Raw genomic sequence first — 17283 nt, 5'->3', positions numbered from 1 at the left:
AAGGAAAAGCACACAGTGGTATCTGTCCTGGCCACTCAGAGGCAAACGGCGAGATCCGTGTGAAGCACAGAAAGCCGAATGTGCTGGTGAGCTTCTCGACTTTAGCGTCTCAGTGGAGTTCACAGGACACACCAGTGGTCCAACAGTGTAGGGAACTGGTTAAACCTGCTCCAGCAGTGGGCAGTCACGCCTCCCAAACCTCCCAGACCTCCCAAACCAGAGTGCCGTCCTCCCCAGCAAGAAAGAACACCAGCCCAGGCGGTGGTGGTGCAAGCCTTTAACCCCAGCACTTGGGAGGCAGAGGCAGGCGGATCTCTGTGAGTTCGAGGCCAGCCTGGTCTACAGAGCTAGTTCCAGGACAGGAACCAAAAGCTACGGAGAAACCCTGTCTCGAAAAAAACTGGAAAGAAAAAAATCAAAACATACTAGAACCCTGCACTTGTTGGGTAGAAACATGAGGGTCAAGAATTCTAGGTTATCCTCAACTGCATAGCAGACTTGAGGCAGCCTCGGCTACGTGATCCCTTATCTCAAAATACTAATACAGTAAAATTGGTTAGGAGACGATACATGTTCAGTCTAAGCAAAGACAAAAATCACAACTGATTTACAAAGAGAAACAGTGAAAGACAAAAGAAGAAAGCAGAATGACCTATTAAAACTGCTAAAGCCAACATCTTCAACCTCCGATCCTATCCAGAGAAAATATTCTTCAGACATAAGGAACCTGGTGGTGGTGCAGGCGATCTCAACACCCGTGAGATGGAGGGGTCATAATCCAAGGCCTGCCTGGGCCACAGAGCAAGATCCTACCCCAAAAAAACAAACAAAAGTGAAAGGAAAACAGCAAGAAAAAAGAGCACTTTAGAAATTTAGAGGCTGAGCCGGGCGGTGGTGGCTCACGCCTTCCTTCCTTTCTTTCTTTCTTTCTTTCTTTCTTTCTTTCTAAGATTTACTTATTTATTTTGTATACACACACCAGAAGAGGGCACCAGATCTTTTTATAGATGGTTGTGAGCCACCATGTGGTTACTGGGAATTGGTCTCACAGCCTCGGAAAGAGCAGCTACTTCTCTGACCTCTGCGCCTTCTCTCCAGCTGCATCTCACGCCTTTAATCCCAGCACTCGGGGACGCAGAGACAGGCAGCTCTCTGCGAGTTCAAGGCCAGCCTGGTCTTCAGAGCAAGTTCCAGGATAGACTCCAAAGCTACAAAGAAACCCTGTCTCTAAAAACCAAAAAACAAAACAAAACAAAAAAGGTTAGCGGTTGGAGAGACGGCGCAGTGCGTGCTGCATGTGAAGAGGACTTGAGCTTGGGTCCCAGGACCTATGTCAGGGTCCTCATGGCCTCCTATAATTCCCTCTCAAGGTGTCCAATGCCCTCTCCCTTTGTCTCTGTCTCTTCCTGGTTTGGTTTTTCAGGACAGGGTTTCTCTGTATAGCCCTGGCTGTCCTGGACCAGGCTGGCCTTGAACTCACAGAGATCTGTCTGCCTCTACTTCCTGAGTCCTGAGATCTAAGGCATGCACCACCACCGCCCAGCTCCAGTGTTCCCTCCTGTCCTGGAGGACACCTGCATGCATGTGCACATGCCCACCCAAAGACACACATACCCATAATTAAAAGGAAAATAAATCCTTAGAATAAGCCAATACATTCAGAATAAAAGGATATTCAATAATCATAAGGAGAATGCAGGCAATGATCACATTGAAATAACACCCGTATCTGTGGGGATGGCTTCATTTGAGGAAAAGAAACTTTCCAGACAGGGCTGGTTTGAGTGTCACTAACACAAACACAGGGAGAGACCATCTGGGAACTTGTACAAAGTTAAATATATACTTCCATGTGGCCCAGCAATCCCGCTCTGCTTACGCAGGAGAATCGGCAGCACTGGTGTGGCGGGACACCCGTGCTGTGTGTGGCGGGACACCCGTGCTGTGTGTGGCGGGGCACCCGTGCTGTGTGTGGCGGGGCACCCGTGCTTTGTGTGGCGGGACACCCGTGCTGTGTGTGGCGGGGCACCCGTGCTGTGTGTGGCGGGGCACCTGTGCTGTGTGCAGAGGGGCACCCGTGCTGTGTGCGGAGGGGCACCCGTGCTGTGTGTGGCGGGACACCCGTGCTGTGTGTGGCGGGGCACCCGAGCTGTGTGTGGCGGGGCACCCGTGCTGTATGCGGAGGGGCACCCGTGCTGTGTGTGGCGGGGCACCCGTGCTGTGTGTGGCGGGGCACCCGTGCTGTGTGCAGAGGGGCACCCGCGCTGTGTGCAGAGGGGCACCCGTGTGCAGAGGGGCACCCGTGCTGTGTGTAGCGGGACACCCGTGCTGTGTGCAGAGGGGCACCCGTGTGCAGAGGGGCACCCGTGTGCAGAGGGGCACCCGTGCTGTGTGCGGAGGGGCACCCGTGCTGTGTGTGGCGTGGCACCCGTGCTGTGTGCGGCGGGGCACCCGTGCTGTGTGTGGCGTGGCACCTGTGCTGTGTGCGGCGGGGCACCCGTGCTGTGTGTGGCGTGGCACCCGTGCTGTGTGCGGCGGGGCACCCGTGCTGTGTGTGGCGGGGCACCTGTGTGCAGAGGGGCACCCGTGCTGTGTGCAGAGGGGCACCCGTGCTGTGTGTGGCGGGGCACCCGTGCTGTGTGCGGAGGGGCACCCGTGCTGTGTGTGGCGGGGCAGAGGGGCACCCGTGCTGTGTGCAGAGGGGCACCCGTGCTGTGTGCAGAGGGGCACCCGTGCTGTGTGCAGAGGGGCACCCGTGCTGTGTGTGGCGGGGCACCCGTGCTGTGTGCAGAGGGGCACCCGTGCTGTGTGCGGAGGTGGAAATGGCCAGCAGCTTCATTTGTAGAAATGGCCCAGCGGTCTATCAGTGAAGAGTGATTGGGCAGAGACCACTGGTGTGTGTGCACAGTTATCACCACTGGTGTGTGCACACAGTTATAACCTCTCACTTTTTGTTTCTTGAGACAGTCTTACAATACAACGTTTGTCCTGGAACTTTCTGTGTAGACCAGGCTGTCCCACCTGCCTCCCAAGTGCTAGCATTAGAGGTGTGGGTCACACACCTTCTTTTCCTCCTCCTCCTCCTCCTCCTCCTCCTCCTCCTCCTCCTCCTCCTCCTCCTCCTCCTTTTCCTTCTTGAGGGGGCGATATCAGAGGCGGGGGCTCCTGTAGTCTGTAATAGCCTCAAACTCACTTTGTAGCCAGAGATGCCCTTGAGCTTCTGATCCTCCTGCCTCCACACCTGAGATCATCCCTAGTTTTCTGTATCTTCTTTGGTGAGGGGTTCATTTAGACCCTTTGCCTGCATTTCCTGTGTGAAGAAATGCCCCGGTAGGAGCACACACCTCTCAGGCACAAAGGATCAGCTGCCTGATGACGGGTAAGCACACAAAGACGCCCTGACTTGTAGGAGGCAGCTTTCCTCGTTAACTCATGCTTCATATCTCATGGCTGGGTTGAGATATTTCTGCAGCCCTGGGGGGTTTACGTGGGCTTCTCAAGGCTTACAGACATGAGCAGGGCTTGGATTGTCTGCTAGGACCCCTTCTCCCAGCTCCGTGGCTCATGTCTGTTCTCAGCCTCACAGGCGTGGAGCCTAAGGGCTATTATTAAATGTACAGTGGTAGCCGGGCGATGGTGGCACACGCCTTTAATCCCAGCACTGGGGAGGCAGAGGCAGGCGGATCTCTGTGAGTTCGAGACCAGCCTGGTCTACAGAGCTAGTTCCAGGACAGGTTCCAAAGCCACAGAGAAACCCTGTCTCGAAAAACCAAAAAATAAATAAATAAATAAATAAATAAATAAATAAATATAAATGTACAGTGGTTTGTTTGGGTTGTTTTGTTTTTTTTGGCAGGGTTTCTCTGTGTAACAGCCCTGGCTGCCCTGGAACTCACTCTATAGAACACGCTGGCCTCAAACTCAGAGATCCACCTGCTTCTGCCTCCCAAGTGCTGGGCTTCAAAGTGTGCACCACCACAGACCAGCTAGGACAGCAAGTCTTAAGTTATATGTATTTTACTACAAATTTTTTGAAACTTACCAACATTAAACTACCAGGGGCATGGAACAGTGGGGATTCTCATTCATGGGTGGTCAGAGTGTGAAGCCGTTCACCCAGCTGCTTTGCAAAACAGCCAGGCAGTTGTGACAAAGAGAAAAATATCTGGCCGTATGACTCAGAAAACCCTCTTAGGTGTTTAACCCAAATGAGTGGAAAACATGTCCACGTAAAACCTCAGGACCACTTCTTCACGACTGGAAACCGAAAGGAGTTCTCCCCATCAGTAGGCGGACACACCCAGGTTTTCTGGTCCAGGGACTGCGATAACAAGGTGCCAATGTTGGCACAGAGCCTCAGGAATCTTTAATGCATACTTCCCAGGGCAGTGAGCCAGTTGCAAAGGCCACCCACCATGTCATTCCGTCTGTGGGATGTTCTAGAAAAGGCAAGACTATGCAACCAGGACCACTAAGGGCTTGAGATGGAGTGGCCGGAGAAGATGGACAGGGAAGGTGTGTTAGGGTGATGGACATGTTCTCCGTGGGGCTGTAATGATGAGGTCTCACGTTCATCAAACTCTGCCAAGGACTGGGGATGTGGCTTGGTGTTAGAGCTCTTGGGTAGCACATGGCCAGGCCTTGGGCTGGTACGTTACCATTGCGGCACCAAACAGAGACCAAAACAAAAAAACTTCCTGCAGGAAAGGCGAGTCACAATGCTCACAGCTCAGGCATCATAGCACACACCTGTATGTGGTACACGCTGGTAATCGCAGTACTCAAACTGGGACAGACAATCCCAAAGGTAAGACCAATCTTGACTACATAGCAAAACCCTATCTCAAACACACACACACATGCACACACAGACACACATGCAAATCCAGACACACACAGACACATGCACACTCAGACACATACACACATGCACACACAGGACACGCATGCACATACACATGCATACACAGACACACAGAGAGACACGCATATACACACATGCAAACGCAACACACAGACACACATGCACACAGACAAAGACAGCGCACTTTAGAAGAAACAGGATCTCAGGATGGAATTCAGACAGTTTCAGGAATCTACATGAAGAATGTGCTGAACAGCCTTTTGGAAGGGGGGGGGGTTGACCTCACTGAGAAAGGAAGTGACCTCAGAAGCTGAAAATTAGTGCAAAGTGTAAGAACAAAGGCAACGGAAACTGTAGAGAATTTGACTCTGGCCAGTAAAGTCATCCTCGTGGTGGCCACGCTGTGCCCACTGTACCTACCCTCAGAACCCCAGGCAGAGCCAGGGAATGGACCGGCAAGCGGGAAGGGAGGGCTTGCTTGAGTCTGCCCTCTGTGGGAACCGTTGTTCGGTAGATGCTGCAGGTCACACAGAGAAACACTGGTCTGTGTGCAAACACCCAAGGATGAGTACACACACGCTGCTCTATGCTAGATCTCCTGCGTCTGCCACCTACGAGGGCCCAGCCGCCAGCACACTCAAGACCTCTGGGGACACTTGTCCAAACCATGGTGCCCATGAACCAGGGAATCCTAAAACTGCCTGTCCTTCCACACCCTGTAAGTCCCAGGATCCTCCGTACCTCTCTCCTCTATGGGCATAGATGGCTCTGACCTCTCTCTGGGTTGGTTCTGCTGCCTGAGTTCTGAGTGTTTCCTGGACTGGGTTTCTGGCTTCTGTAGAGCATTGTCATCTATTTTCCTGAGAGGCCTGGAGACAACCCACCCTTCAGTTTGCACCACATCTTCCAGGGTGGCCACTTCTGGAGTCATGAGATGCCAGTAACTGGGCATGGGTCGTGGGCCCAGTCACATCATGGCATCCAGGAGGGAAGCACCCAGTGCCCGCAACACAGTGGATGACCTCGAATGTTAGGAGCACTTGCTGCTCTTGTAGAGGACATGGGTTTGATTCCAAGCACCTACATGGTGACTTCTGGAAGTCCCCTCTTCTGGCCTCTGTGGATACCCGCACACACGGGGCATACATAAAAGAAAACACATACACATAATTTTAGGAATATAAGGGGCTGGAGAGATGGCTCAGAGGTTAAGAGCATTGCCTGCTCTTCCAGAGGTCCTGAGTTCATTTCCCAGCAACCACATGGTGGCTCACAACCATCTGTAATGGGGTCTGGTGCCCTCTTCTGGCCTGCAGGCATACACACAGACAGAATATTGTATACATAATAAAGAAATTTTAGGAATATATATTTATTGAATTGTTGTGCACACGCGTGTGTGTGTGAGTGCCTGCATGTGTGTGTGCATGTGTGCATACGTGTGGGGGCATGCGTGCGTGTGTGTGGGGGCGCGTGCATACGTGTGTGTGTGTGTGTGTGTGTGTGTGTGTGTGTGTGTGTACCGGAGTGTTGTACACACACCACCTACTGTGCAGGGGCCTTGGAAGTCAGGAGAGTGTCAGGCCCCTGGAACTGAGTTACAGTTACTGCCATGTGGGAGCTGGGAAATGAACTCTGGAAGATCAAATGCTCTTCAACCCTGTGCCATCCTTCCAGCCCACATGACGTTTTCAAAAATTTAACAACGAGCCGGGCGGTGGTGGCGCACGCCTTTAATCCCAGCACTCGGGAGGCAGAGGCAGGCGGATCTCTGTGAGTTCGAGACCAGCCTGGTCTACAAGAGCTAGTTCCAGGACAGGCTCCAAAACCACAGAGAAACCCTGTCTCGAAAAACCAAAAAAAAAAAAAAAAAAATTTAACAATGAAGAAAAGCGTGCAAGCAGTGCCCTGACTTAACTGCATACCTTTTTGTTATTGGGAAATAAATAAGATTTATTTATTATGGAGCTGGGCATGGTGGATAATACCTTGAATCTTTTGTTGTTGGTGGTGGTTTGTTTGTTTCTGGTTTTTTGAAACAGGGCTTTCCAGTAGTTCTAGAACCAGTCAGTCTTGGAACTCTCTCTGTAGACGAGGCTGGCCTTGAACTCACAGAGATCCATCTACTTCTGCCTCATGAGTGTTGAGATTAAAGGTGTGCACCACCATCTTCTGACTATCTTTAATCTTTTTTTAAAAATTTATTTATGTGTATGAGTCAATGACTGTGAGCCACCATGTGGCTGCTGGGAACTGAACTCAGGTCCTCCGGAAGAGCAGCGAGCACTCTTATCCGCTGAGACCTCTCTCCAGTCTCTACTTTTCTTTCTTTCTTTCTTTTTTTTTTATAGACTGGGTTTCTCCTTAGCTTTTGGTTCCTGTCCTGGAACTAGCTCTTGTAGACTAGGCTGGCCTCGAACTCACAGAGATCCGCCTGCTTCTGCCTCATGAGTGCTGGGATTAAAGGCGTACGCCACCACTGCCCGGCTCCAGTCTCAACTTTTAATCTGAGTTTGAGGCCACCTTGGTCTACATACAGAGTTTCAGGACAGCCAGGACTATGTCGAATAACCATGTCTCAAAAAAAAAATTATTTTAATTTTATGGATATGAGTGTGGGCCTGCACGTATATGTGAACTCTGCATGTTCCATGTGCCCTCAGTAGGTGTCAGGTAACCTGGAACTGGGGTTATTGAAGACCGTGAGCAGTTATGTTTGTTCTGGGAACTGGACCCAGGTCCTCTGTAAGAGCAGCCCGTGCTCTTAACCACTGAGCCGTCTCTCCAACCCTGGTGTTTGGTTTGAGACAGGGTCTTGCTCTTCAGCCTTGAGCTCAAAGCAATTCTCTTGTCTTAGCTTCCACAGCACTGGTATTATAGCTGTGAGCCGCCACACCCACCTTTTAGAAGTGGACTTAAAAATGGTTGAGAGAGCGAGCGAGCAAGCTAGCGAGCGAGGCCAAGAGCACAGAGAGCTGGGCTGATGAGTCAGACCTGTAATTCTGGCTACTCTGGAGGCTAAGCAGAAATATTCCAAGTCAAGACCAGCCTAGGCTCACCTGTGAAACCCTTCCTCAAAATAAAAGTCAAAGAACACAGTCTATAGTTCAGCGGAGAGCCCCCCCCCCCACGCTCAAGGTCATGATGGGGAGAAAAGGAGCAAAAGGATACATTTTGTTATGGGTATTTACCACAATTTTATTTATTTATTTAGGTTGTTTTTCAGGCAGGGATTCCCTGTTTAGCTATGGCTGTTCTGGAACTCGCTCTGTAGACCAGGCTGACCTCAAACTCAGAGATATCCGCCTGCCTCTGCCTCCCAAGTGCTGTATTAAGGGCATGCACCACCACTGTCCAGCTTTTACCACAATTTTAAAAGCACTTACATAGTGGCTCCCAACCACCTGTAGCTCCAGCTCTGGGGCACCTGATGCCCCCTTCTGTCCTGCAGTGTTCACAACTTCAAGCAAGCGTACACACACACTCATAACAACGAATAATCTTAAAACCTTGGCTGCGGAAACAACTCAGCAGATAAAGTATCTACCGCACAAACCTGAAGACCTGAGTGTGAATTCCCAGAACCCACACACAGGTACACACACAGCCACGCACAGGCTTACACAGCCACACACAGCCATGCACAGCAGTGTGTCTGTGAGGGCTCTGAAGGCAGAAACTGGAGAAGCCCGGAAGCATATGGCCAACAGCAAAGATCCCGTCAAACAAGGAGAAGACATAATAGCATGCCTGTGCACGGGCACTCCTTCTCTCTCTCTGTCTCTCTGTCTCTCTCTGTCTCTCTCTGTCTGTCTGTCTCTGTCTGTCTGTCTGTCTGTCTCTCTCTCTCTCTCTCTCTCTCACACACACACACACACACACACACACACACACACACACACACACTACCGGGGATGCAGTTCAGTTGGGAGATACTTGTTTCACAAGCACAAAACCCTGAGCTTCAAACCCCAGCCCCGTATGAATTGGGCTTGGCAGCAGTATCATGAGACGCAAGCAGGAGGAGCAGGAGCCCAGGCATAGGAGTGATGAGATGGAAATGCTCTGGCTATGCAGGATGCCAGCTACCCAGCTGGTGTGCCCAGAGCTTGCATGGCTTTGGGGTTAACCGGACTGGGGTGATGGGATCAGGTGGACCGTGCCTTCTGGCGGAGACACACCCAGCTATAGTCTGGAAAGGTGATGGGTTTATTTTACACAGCTGAATCCCGGAGGCAAGTTTATTGTACACGGCTGAAAGAGGAGGAGGGTTGGCTAATCTTGGTAGGAGGTCTCTGTAGGGAAACGGGCTAGGGTTTCAGTCACCTGGGAAGCGGGTACTACCCAACCCCTGGGGCTGCCATTGGCACAGGCTACACTTACTTACCAGGCAGGAAACTTTGCTGTGCTACATCATAATAATAAGTGACCCACACTCTCATTGGTTCACACCAGTTAGAACTTCTTGATTACTTTAAAAAATATTTATTGTTGCCAGGCAGTGGTGGCACATGCCTTTAATCCCAGCACACAGGAGGCAGAGGCAGGAGGATCTCTGAGTTTGAGGCCAGCCTGGTCTACAGGGCTAGTTCCAGAATTAAAAGAGCACACAAGATGTATTGACATTGGTTAAAGGTTAGAAGTCAGGGACACCCTGTCCTGTCTGGGCCCCTGCCCTCCACCTCTTTAAAAAGTATGTGACTGCCTCCTCTGAGCAGTAGACTACTCCTGTAAAATAAAACTAAGTGAAATAAAAAATGCCTTGATGTGGCCTGCTCCTGTCAAGGCTGGCTTTATGCCAGGTGTGAGGGTGACACCAGGCCTGGATCTCTATGAACCCCAGAACACAGGCTTGCTTTGCCCCACACAGAGGATAGGGTGAGGATCAACACAAGGTCTTCTGCTAGTCTGGAGCCAGCAAGAAGACCTACACACCAGAAACCAGGGAGGGTTGGCTGTGGGCGGAGCAGGGGCCCCAGCAAGGCTAGTGTTCCAAGCCTAAAAAGGACAGGATGGATTGGAATTTCTGGATTTTGGAATGTAGAGTTCCCGTCAAAGGTTCCAGTCCACCCAGCATTGCACTATCAATCAACCTATCAACCAATCACTTTATCTATTCATCTATAATCTATTTTGGAATTTTAGACAGACTCTATGTAGCTCTAGCTGGCCTGGAGCTAGCTCACTTGCAGACCAGGTTGCCAGGATCTGCCTCCTGAGTACAACCACACCCAGCCCTTTTTAGGTTTTTAAATTATCTTGTTGATGTGTTTATGTGCACCAGTTCTTGCAGGAGCCGAGGCCAGAAGAGGGCATTGGACTCTCTGGAACTAGAGTTACAGTTGTCAATCACCCAGGTATTGCCCGCCAAGCTGCCTTCCATCCGGTTCACCCCATAGCTCTTTTTTCATACAGGGTCTCTGGTAGTCCTGGCTGAACTCATCATGGACGTAAAAATGACTTCTAAACTCCTGATCCTCTCTGAATGTATGTGGTTCCAGGGAATTCAAGGTCGTGAATACACTTTTAACACACTTCATTATTAAAGTGTATCCCTACCAACTCCACATCAACCCGAACCAGTCTTTCAGGATCCACCAGCACTGCAGCACCTGCCAGCACTTCATTCCTCACGGCTGTGTTCCATTGCAGGCTTTAAAAATCTTTGCTCCAGTTGGAAAGCTATCGGGCTTAGTTCACTCCTGCCATTGGCTGTCAGGGTGAATGCTATGAACACTGAGCAACTCTTAATCTAGGGAGGACAGTGGGAGCCCTAGACACATTTTCACTGAGGATCTGACAGCCATGGGCAAGGGCTGGTCGTCTGCTCTTCCCGCAGCAACCCTAGTGAGCAGGCCTTCCATTGACACCTAGTCCAAGTCTCACCCTTCCATCACTGAGCAGCCAGGCTGTTAATTTCCAACAGCATTTCCTCCACCACCCACAGCCCTTAGCCCTCCACCCGCTACCCCACGGCCCTTTCCAACAGGAGGACAAGGATGGTTACTGCAGCACTTTTATTTTTCTTTACACAATGACATGTTGCTGGGGCCTAATGTTCTCACTGAACAGTAGAAAACCAAAATTTGTCATTTCTTAAATTGAGTACAAAAAACCTTACATAAATTAAAAGAATGAATACATTTACAGGTGTCAATGCAAACGTTCCCAACTCAAGGCAAGTAACAACCCACGCGGTCAGGAGGGAAAACACCAGAACTGGGTCCTAAGGCTCGGACTTTCCCACCCTGTTAGACCGGCAAGACGGAAGTGGTAACTGGTTCAGGAACCCTTGCCAGCCTCGAGAAATCCTGGAAGTCAGCAGTCAGCTAATACCCTGCACAGATCACTGCACGGTGCTCACACATCCACCAGGCTGGAGATTTCTCGTCCACAGCATGCTCTCGCTCTCCCCAGCCACCTAGTGACCAAGCCACATGACTAAGGACTAAATCAAGATATGCACAGGGCATTAAACATATACCAAGGGAACAGTTAACTTGAATACAAGGTCAAAAATCAGCAACAAGTTCTACAATCCAGTGCTGATATTGGATACAAGCTTCAAGGACAAATTTCTTTTCAAAGGCTTATTCCAGTTTCATGAGGCTAGCATGAGGTGTGTACATTTGCCAGGGCAAATTGATACTTCAGAATCAGCTCATGCAGCAGATGCCTGGCACCTGCTCAGTCCATCTAGAAGCATTTGCGGTGGACGATGGAGGGGCCCGACTCGTCGTACTCCTGCTTGCTGATCCACATCTGCTGGAAGGTGGAAAGGGAGGCCAGGATGGAGCCGCCGATCCAGACAGAGTACTTGCGCTCAGGGGGAGCGATGATCTGCAGAGGAAACACAATGGGTGAGGACCTGTCTCTGGGTTCCACCTCCACCCACAGGGGCTGGGCCGGCTCAGGGGGTGTAGCAGCTGCTTACCTTGATCTTCATCGTGCTGGGAGCCAGGGCTGTGATCTCCTTCTGCATCCTGTCGGCAATGCCTGGGTACATGGTAGTACCACCGGACAACACCGTGTTGGCGTACAGGTCCTTGCGGATGTCCACGTCGCACTTCATGATGGAGTTGAAGGTGGTCTCGTGGATGCCACAGGACTCCATGCCTAGGGGACAGAGCTTGTTTAGCAACTAACTTCTGTGTGGTCCATGCCCTTAGCTCCTGCACCATGCTCGGGACACCTACCCAGGAAGGAAGGCTGGAAGAGAGCCTCTGGACACCGGAACCGCTCATTGCCGATGGTGATCACCTGCCCGTCAGGCAGCTCATAGCTCTTCTCCAAGGAAGAGGATGATGCAGCAGTGGCCATTTCCTGCTCAAAATCCAGGGCAACGTAGCACAGCTTCTCCTTAATGTCACGCACGATTTCCCGCTCAGCCGTGGTGGTGAAGCTGTAGCCCCGCTCAGTCAGGATCTTCATGAGGTAGTCTGTCAGGTCCCGGCCAGCCAGGTCCAGACGCAAGATGGCGTGGGGAAGGGCGTAGCCCTCGTAGATGGGCACTGTGTGTGTGACCCCGTCACCAGAGTCCATGACAATGCCAGTGGTGCGCCCAGACGCATACAGGGACAGCACCGCCTGAATGGCCACGTACATGGCTGGAGTGTTGAAGGTTTCAAACATTATCTAGAGGAACAAAGAACAGCTCAGTGAGTGGCAGTGGCAGAGACCCAAAGCTACCCACACCCACACTCCACATGCCGCATGCCACAAATGTGATGTGAAGGAAAAAAAAAAAAGGAACAGAACGCAGGCAGAAACACAAACAGAAACCTGGAGGCCTCAGGGAGGAAATGCCAGGAGAGGAGGAACAGAACCCTGGAAACACCAAAGAAACACTTGAATGTCAGGAAATGAGGCAGAACAGAAAATGGCTCGTCAGACGCAAGGACAGCACAGGCCTGGGTCGAGGCGTACCTGCGTCATCTTCTCTCTGTTCGCTTTGGGGTTCAGGGGGGCCTCGGTCAGAAGCACCGGGTGCTCCTCAGGGGCCACACGCAGCTCGTTGTAGAAGGTGTGATGCCAGATCTTCTCCATGTCGTCCCAGTTGGTGACGATGCCGTGCTCGATGGGGTACTTCAGGGTCAGGATTCCTCTCTTGCTCTGGGCCTCGTCACCCACGTACGAGTCCTTCTGGCCCATGCCCACCATGACGCCCTGCCAGAAGAAAGGCGGTCACGCGTGCCCCACCCGCCGCGCACCTGGGGCCCAGGGCGGACTCCGGGAGGTCGCCTCGGCACTCACCTGGTGTCGGGGGCGCCCGACGATGGAGGGGAACACGGCCCTGGGGGCGTCGTCGCCAGCAAAGCCAGCTTTGCACATGCCGGAGCCATTGTCAATGACGAGCGCGGCGATTTCTTCTTCCATGGCGATCTGCACGGAGATACCACGGCGTCAGCGCAGCCCTCCCCGCGCTCCGAGACCCAGCCCGGGAGGGGCGCCGCTCCCTCCCCACCACCCACCCAACTCCCGGGCCCGCGTAACCGTCGAAAACCGGCGGCCCCCCGGTTCGGCCGCGGCGCCGAGGGGCTGCGCACTGCGGCGGGCCCCGCCCTGCCCCCAGCGGGAGCTGGAGCCGCGGATGCGGACCTCGGTCGGTCCACCGGCCGCCAGGGCCCTGCGCTCCGTGGAGGCGCGGGAGAGTATCCCGGGGGTCGAGCGGGCCACGGAGGGGCACTGGGCCCGGCTGCGAGCGCGAGGGGCGCGGGCCGCTTACCAGCGAATGCCGGGGAGACGGAGCAGCGGGAAGACAAGCAGCGCAAACCGGCGGCGGAGTGTGAGACCGACTGTGGCCTCCCCCGCCGCTATTTAAGCGGGAGCGGGCCGCGCGCGCCGGCGGAGGCGCGCGCGGCCCCAGAACATGTCCATATATGGCGATCTTTCCAAAAGCCGGGCGCCTATTGGCTCGCCCGCCAGGGACACGTGGGGCCCGGGGCCCGCCCGCCCCTAGCCCGCGCCTCCGCCAACCGCCCCGCCCGCGCCGCCCCCGCGTGCTCGAGACCCGGACGCGGGCCTGGCCTGCGGGGGTCGCGGTCGAGTGGCGTGCGGGCGATCGGCCCTGCCCTGCCCCGGTACTGCAGCAGGGAGGGCCCGGGCTGCGCCCCGAAACTGCCAGGCCCCAGGGGGCCGTGCCCCGACCTGGGGTGAGTCCCGTGGCCCCCGCCCGCCCGCCCGTCTGTGAATTCTGCACCCCGCACACCCCCGGGCGCTTTCCCTACAGGCTCGGGGCAGATCTGGGCCTCGGCAGCTGCTGCCTGGCTGGGGAGGGGCCGTCAGGGTCCCTGGGGGTCCGGGGAGCGGCCATCGCTTCGCGATCACGTGGGAGGGGGGTCCCCAGCTCTTGCATGCCGGCCACGTCCGCGTAGGCCCCTGCACCGGAGGAGGGTCGTCCCCCACGCAGGCCGGGACCGGTTATCACCAGACATCCCTGTCCACGGAGGGCTGGGGTGGGGGGGCCTGTGTCGTGCTGGTCTCCCGAGGACGTGGCAGGGAAACTGAGGCAAGGGAGGACTTCTGACTTTCAGAACGGTCCAGCCCCGCCCCCCGTCTCGGGCAAGCTGGGCGAGACGTCTCTGCATCGATAATGAAGCCCGGGTCAAACTGGTTTGGGGCACTGGATGCCTGGCCTTAGTCCGCCCCAGACAGGCGCGCGCGTGGGGGTCGGGGCGGGCATCAGTGCCCTTCGCCCAGGCTCTGGGAAACCTGTCACCCTTGGCGGGGTCGTGGACGCACCTTCCAGTGCTCGGTCTTGGCGAGAGCCGGAGGGAAAGCCCCGTAGTTTCCCGGGTTTATCTGTGAGTTTCTGCAATTGTTCAGTGTGGAACTAAACCGAGGGGCGCAGGGAAGTAACGGACCCCAAGGTCACAGGACAACCAGCTTGATCCTAGCGGCTGGGGGCTCTGCCCCACTCCCCACCAGCCCTCTCCCGGGCGCGCTCCGTGCGCCCTCAGTCCTGCAAGGTCAGCTCAGCCGTGGGAGACGTGAACACGGGTCTAAGAGGGCCAAGCAGCCCGGCCAGTTTACCTGCTGTGCACAAAACCCGTGCCAGCAGCCAGTCACCTTGTCGCCAGGCCGAGAAAGAAGGGCGCTAGGCCCGCGAGCAGCCTGGTTTTAGAGGTGGCCAAATGTGAGCATCACCAACGAAGGGGACGCATGGCTGCAGAAACGCCTCCATGACCTGGGTGGAACCATGAGCCAGCGGGGGCTTCCACTCCTAGGTGGGGGTGGGTGGCCCCAGGATGGGACAGCGCACCCCGAGTGGCACAGGGAAAGTGGGAGGTTTCGGGAACCACTCTCAGCCGGTGACCATCTCTCGCTCACACGCCCATGGTACCCAAGTGCTGCCAAGGGCGGGGCGCAGTTAACCCCGGCTCTCTAGAGCGCCTTTGTCTGTGCGCTCAGGAGGCGCTGCGACTCGGGAACGGCTTTGTAAGGCCGGGCGCCTTCTGACGCCGGCGGGGGCGCCTCGTCCCCCACCCCCGGCGGCGACGCGCGCGGCGGGGCCCAGGTGCGGCTCAGGTGTGCGGATGGGGGTAGGGGCGGCGGGCGGCGCGCGGCCTTATTTGGCGATTTCGCCCCGCGCTCCGCCCGCCGCCTGGAGGCCCGCGGCCGCCCTGAGTCACGGGGGCGGACGTAACGGACGAGGCGCTCCTCGCCTTATTTAGTCAAGCAGGCTACCCATTGGCCCGCGGGACAAAGGGGCGGCGGTCCCGGCCGGTGCGCACCGCAGACCCTCGGCTGTGTGTGCGCTGGGGCTCGGAGACGCGGCCCTCCCCGGGGACAGCGAGGGAGGGGCATGCCCCGGCGGAGCTGAGCGGCGAGCGGCCAGGCCTCCTAACGCCGTGCATCCTGTGCGCGGGACGCAGGCGCTCTGTGTGCGCTGTGATTTTTCTGCTTTGCAACCGGGCAGTGTGAGGCTTCACCCAAAGTCAGGTCGGGGCCGTTCTTGACTGCTGCGGAAGTTGGCGGCCCCACCCCTCTAGGAGCTGGAATGGAGGAGGCCTGCCAAGAGCCTGCAGGCCAGGGGCAGCGATTGCAGGTCTGCCAGAAGTGGGCGTGTCCTCCCGTGGTAAAGAGAGACTCAGTCTCGAGAAATGACAGGAATTTTTCCCCCTTTGCTGGCTTTGGTCAGTTTTTATTGATGCATCTTATTTCCTATTCTGGTCGTTTAATGGCTGAGAAAACAGCAGTTCAAAGGGGAGTTGGAGAGTTTTAGTACAGGCTGCCCCGACCCTGAAGCAACCGGTCAGTTCCTTCTCCCTGCAGCCTCTTTGGATGCTCCCTGGACTCCTGGCCACCTGTGTACTTTACCTCCGTCCTCCAGCACCTGCTCCATCACCTGGGCGCTTCATACTTCCTCCTAACAGGCTGCCGTGTTAGGCAAACAGAAGGAGGAAGGAGGAACTTAGTCCTGGGCCTCCACTCTTGGGCTCTGCTATTCCTGCCGTCAGGAATGTCAGCCTCACCCTGAAGCAGAAGAGACTGAAGAAGCTGTGACATTCAGGTCAGGTTTGGAACCTTTCGGTGAGGGAGGGCTGCCACACTGTAAGATGCTAGCATTAGGGGGTAATGGGTGAGCTCCTCCTCTGTCCTTGAAATGTTTCTGTAAGTCTAAAAACCCACAATAAAAAGTAAAGCATTGCCAGGTGGTGGTGGTGCACACCTTTAATCCCAGCATTCCAGCATTCAGGAGGCAGAGGCAGTTGGATCTCGGAGTTGAATGCCAGCCTGGTCTACAGAGCGAGTTCCAGGGCAGCCAAGGGATACACAGAGAAACCCTGTCTCAAAAACAAACAAACTGGCCGGGCTGTGGTGCCGCACGCCTTTAATCCCAGCACTCGGGAGGCAGAGGCAGGCGGATCTCTGTGAGTTCGAGGCCAGCCTGGTCTACAAGAGCTAGTTCCAGGACAGGAACCAAAAGCTACGGAGAAACCCTGTCTCGAAAAAAAAAAAAACTGTATAATGTCTGAGGAAAACAAAATCTAAACACCCTTTTAAACATTTCACTTTCTTGTCCTAGGCCTTTGCGGACACATTAAATGCAAGTGGGTACTTCCTGTCTGTCCAGTGCCAGGACTGGCGCTGCCCCTGAAGGTGAGGCCCAGTGGCAGGGTAGTGAGCCAGGACTCAGGCACGTTACAACCATGAAGGTGAAGGTTCCGCAGGGCATCGGGAACAGGCACCACGTGACATAGTATGTTGGCCAACTGTGAGGCTGCCCTCTCCCTTTGGGGAGGACATCTGCCCAGCCCGAGCTGGTACCCAACTGCTCCAAGATCTTCCCAAGTATTGTTTTCACTTAGTGTCCTTGTATGTCAGACCTGAGGCTAGAGTAGGCAGGGCTGCCCGAAGGATACACTCACCCCCAGCCAGCTGAGACCCCGGAAAAAATTCTCCCCCAAGCCGGTGTG

At 54.6% G+C, this 17283-nt stretch overlaps 1 protein-coding gene and 1 long non-coding RNA gene across 2 annotated transcripts; one reads left to right on the top strand and one right to left on the bottom strand.

Moving 5' to 3' along the window:
* Positions 1-10862: 10862 nt before the first annotated feature.
* Positions 10863-13701, bottom strand: LOC121444092 (actin, cytoplasmic 2). The gene is made up of 6 exons (XM_041645849.1): positions 13590-13701; positions 13118-13246; positions 12791-13030; positions 12061-12499; positions 11799-11980; positions 10863-11704 (listed from the first exon to the last, which is right to left on the bottom strand). The coding sequence occupies exons 2-6, from the start codon at positions 13238-13240 to the stop codon at positions 11561-11563; spliced, it is 1128 nt and encodes a 375-aa protein (XP_041501783.1). The 5' UTR covers positions 13241-13246; positions 13590-13701; the 3' UTR covers positions 10863-11560.
* A 179-nt stretch (positions 13702-13880) lies between these two features.
* On the top strand, positions 13881-17071 carry LOC121444093. The gene is made up of 3 exons (XR_005973740.1): positions 13881-14016; positions 16139-16376; positions 16893-17071. It is a non-coding gene; the product is annotated as an uncharacterized LOC121444093 (long non-coding RNA).
* The last annotated feature ends 212 nt before the right edge of the window (positions 17072-17283 follow it).

This window comes from Microtus oregoni, unplaced genomic scaffold (genome assembly GCF_018167655.1).
Source record: "Microtus oregoni isolate MIOR12 unplaced genomic scaffold, Mior012 000117F_ref0000505, whole genome shotgun sequence".
In the NCBI taxonomy this organism is placed as follows: Eukaryota; Metazoa; Chordata; class Mammalia; order Rodentia; family Cricetidae; genus Microtus; species Microtus oregoni.
Note: the sequence above shows the minus strand (reverse complement) of the source record. Positions and strands in the feature narration are given on the sequence as shown.

Bases quoted from the DNA above. Each gene is read 5' to 3' on its own strand.
- LOC121444092 (XM_041645849.1), bottom strand. From the start codon at position 13,240: ATGGAAGAAGAAATCGCCGCGCTCGTCATTGACAATGGCTCCGGCATG. The intron at 11,981-12,060 runs GTAGGTGTCCCG...TCTGTCCCCTAG, and splicing joins CTTCCAGCCTTCCTTCCTGG to GCATGGAGTCCTGTGGCATC. The intron at 11,705-11,798 runs GTAAGCAGCTGC...TTTCCTCTGCAG, and splicing joins CCAGCACGATGAAGATCAAG to ATCATCGCTCCCCCTGAGCG.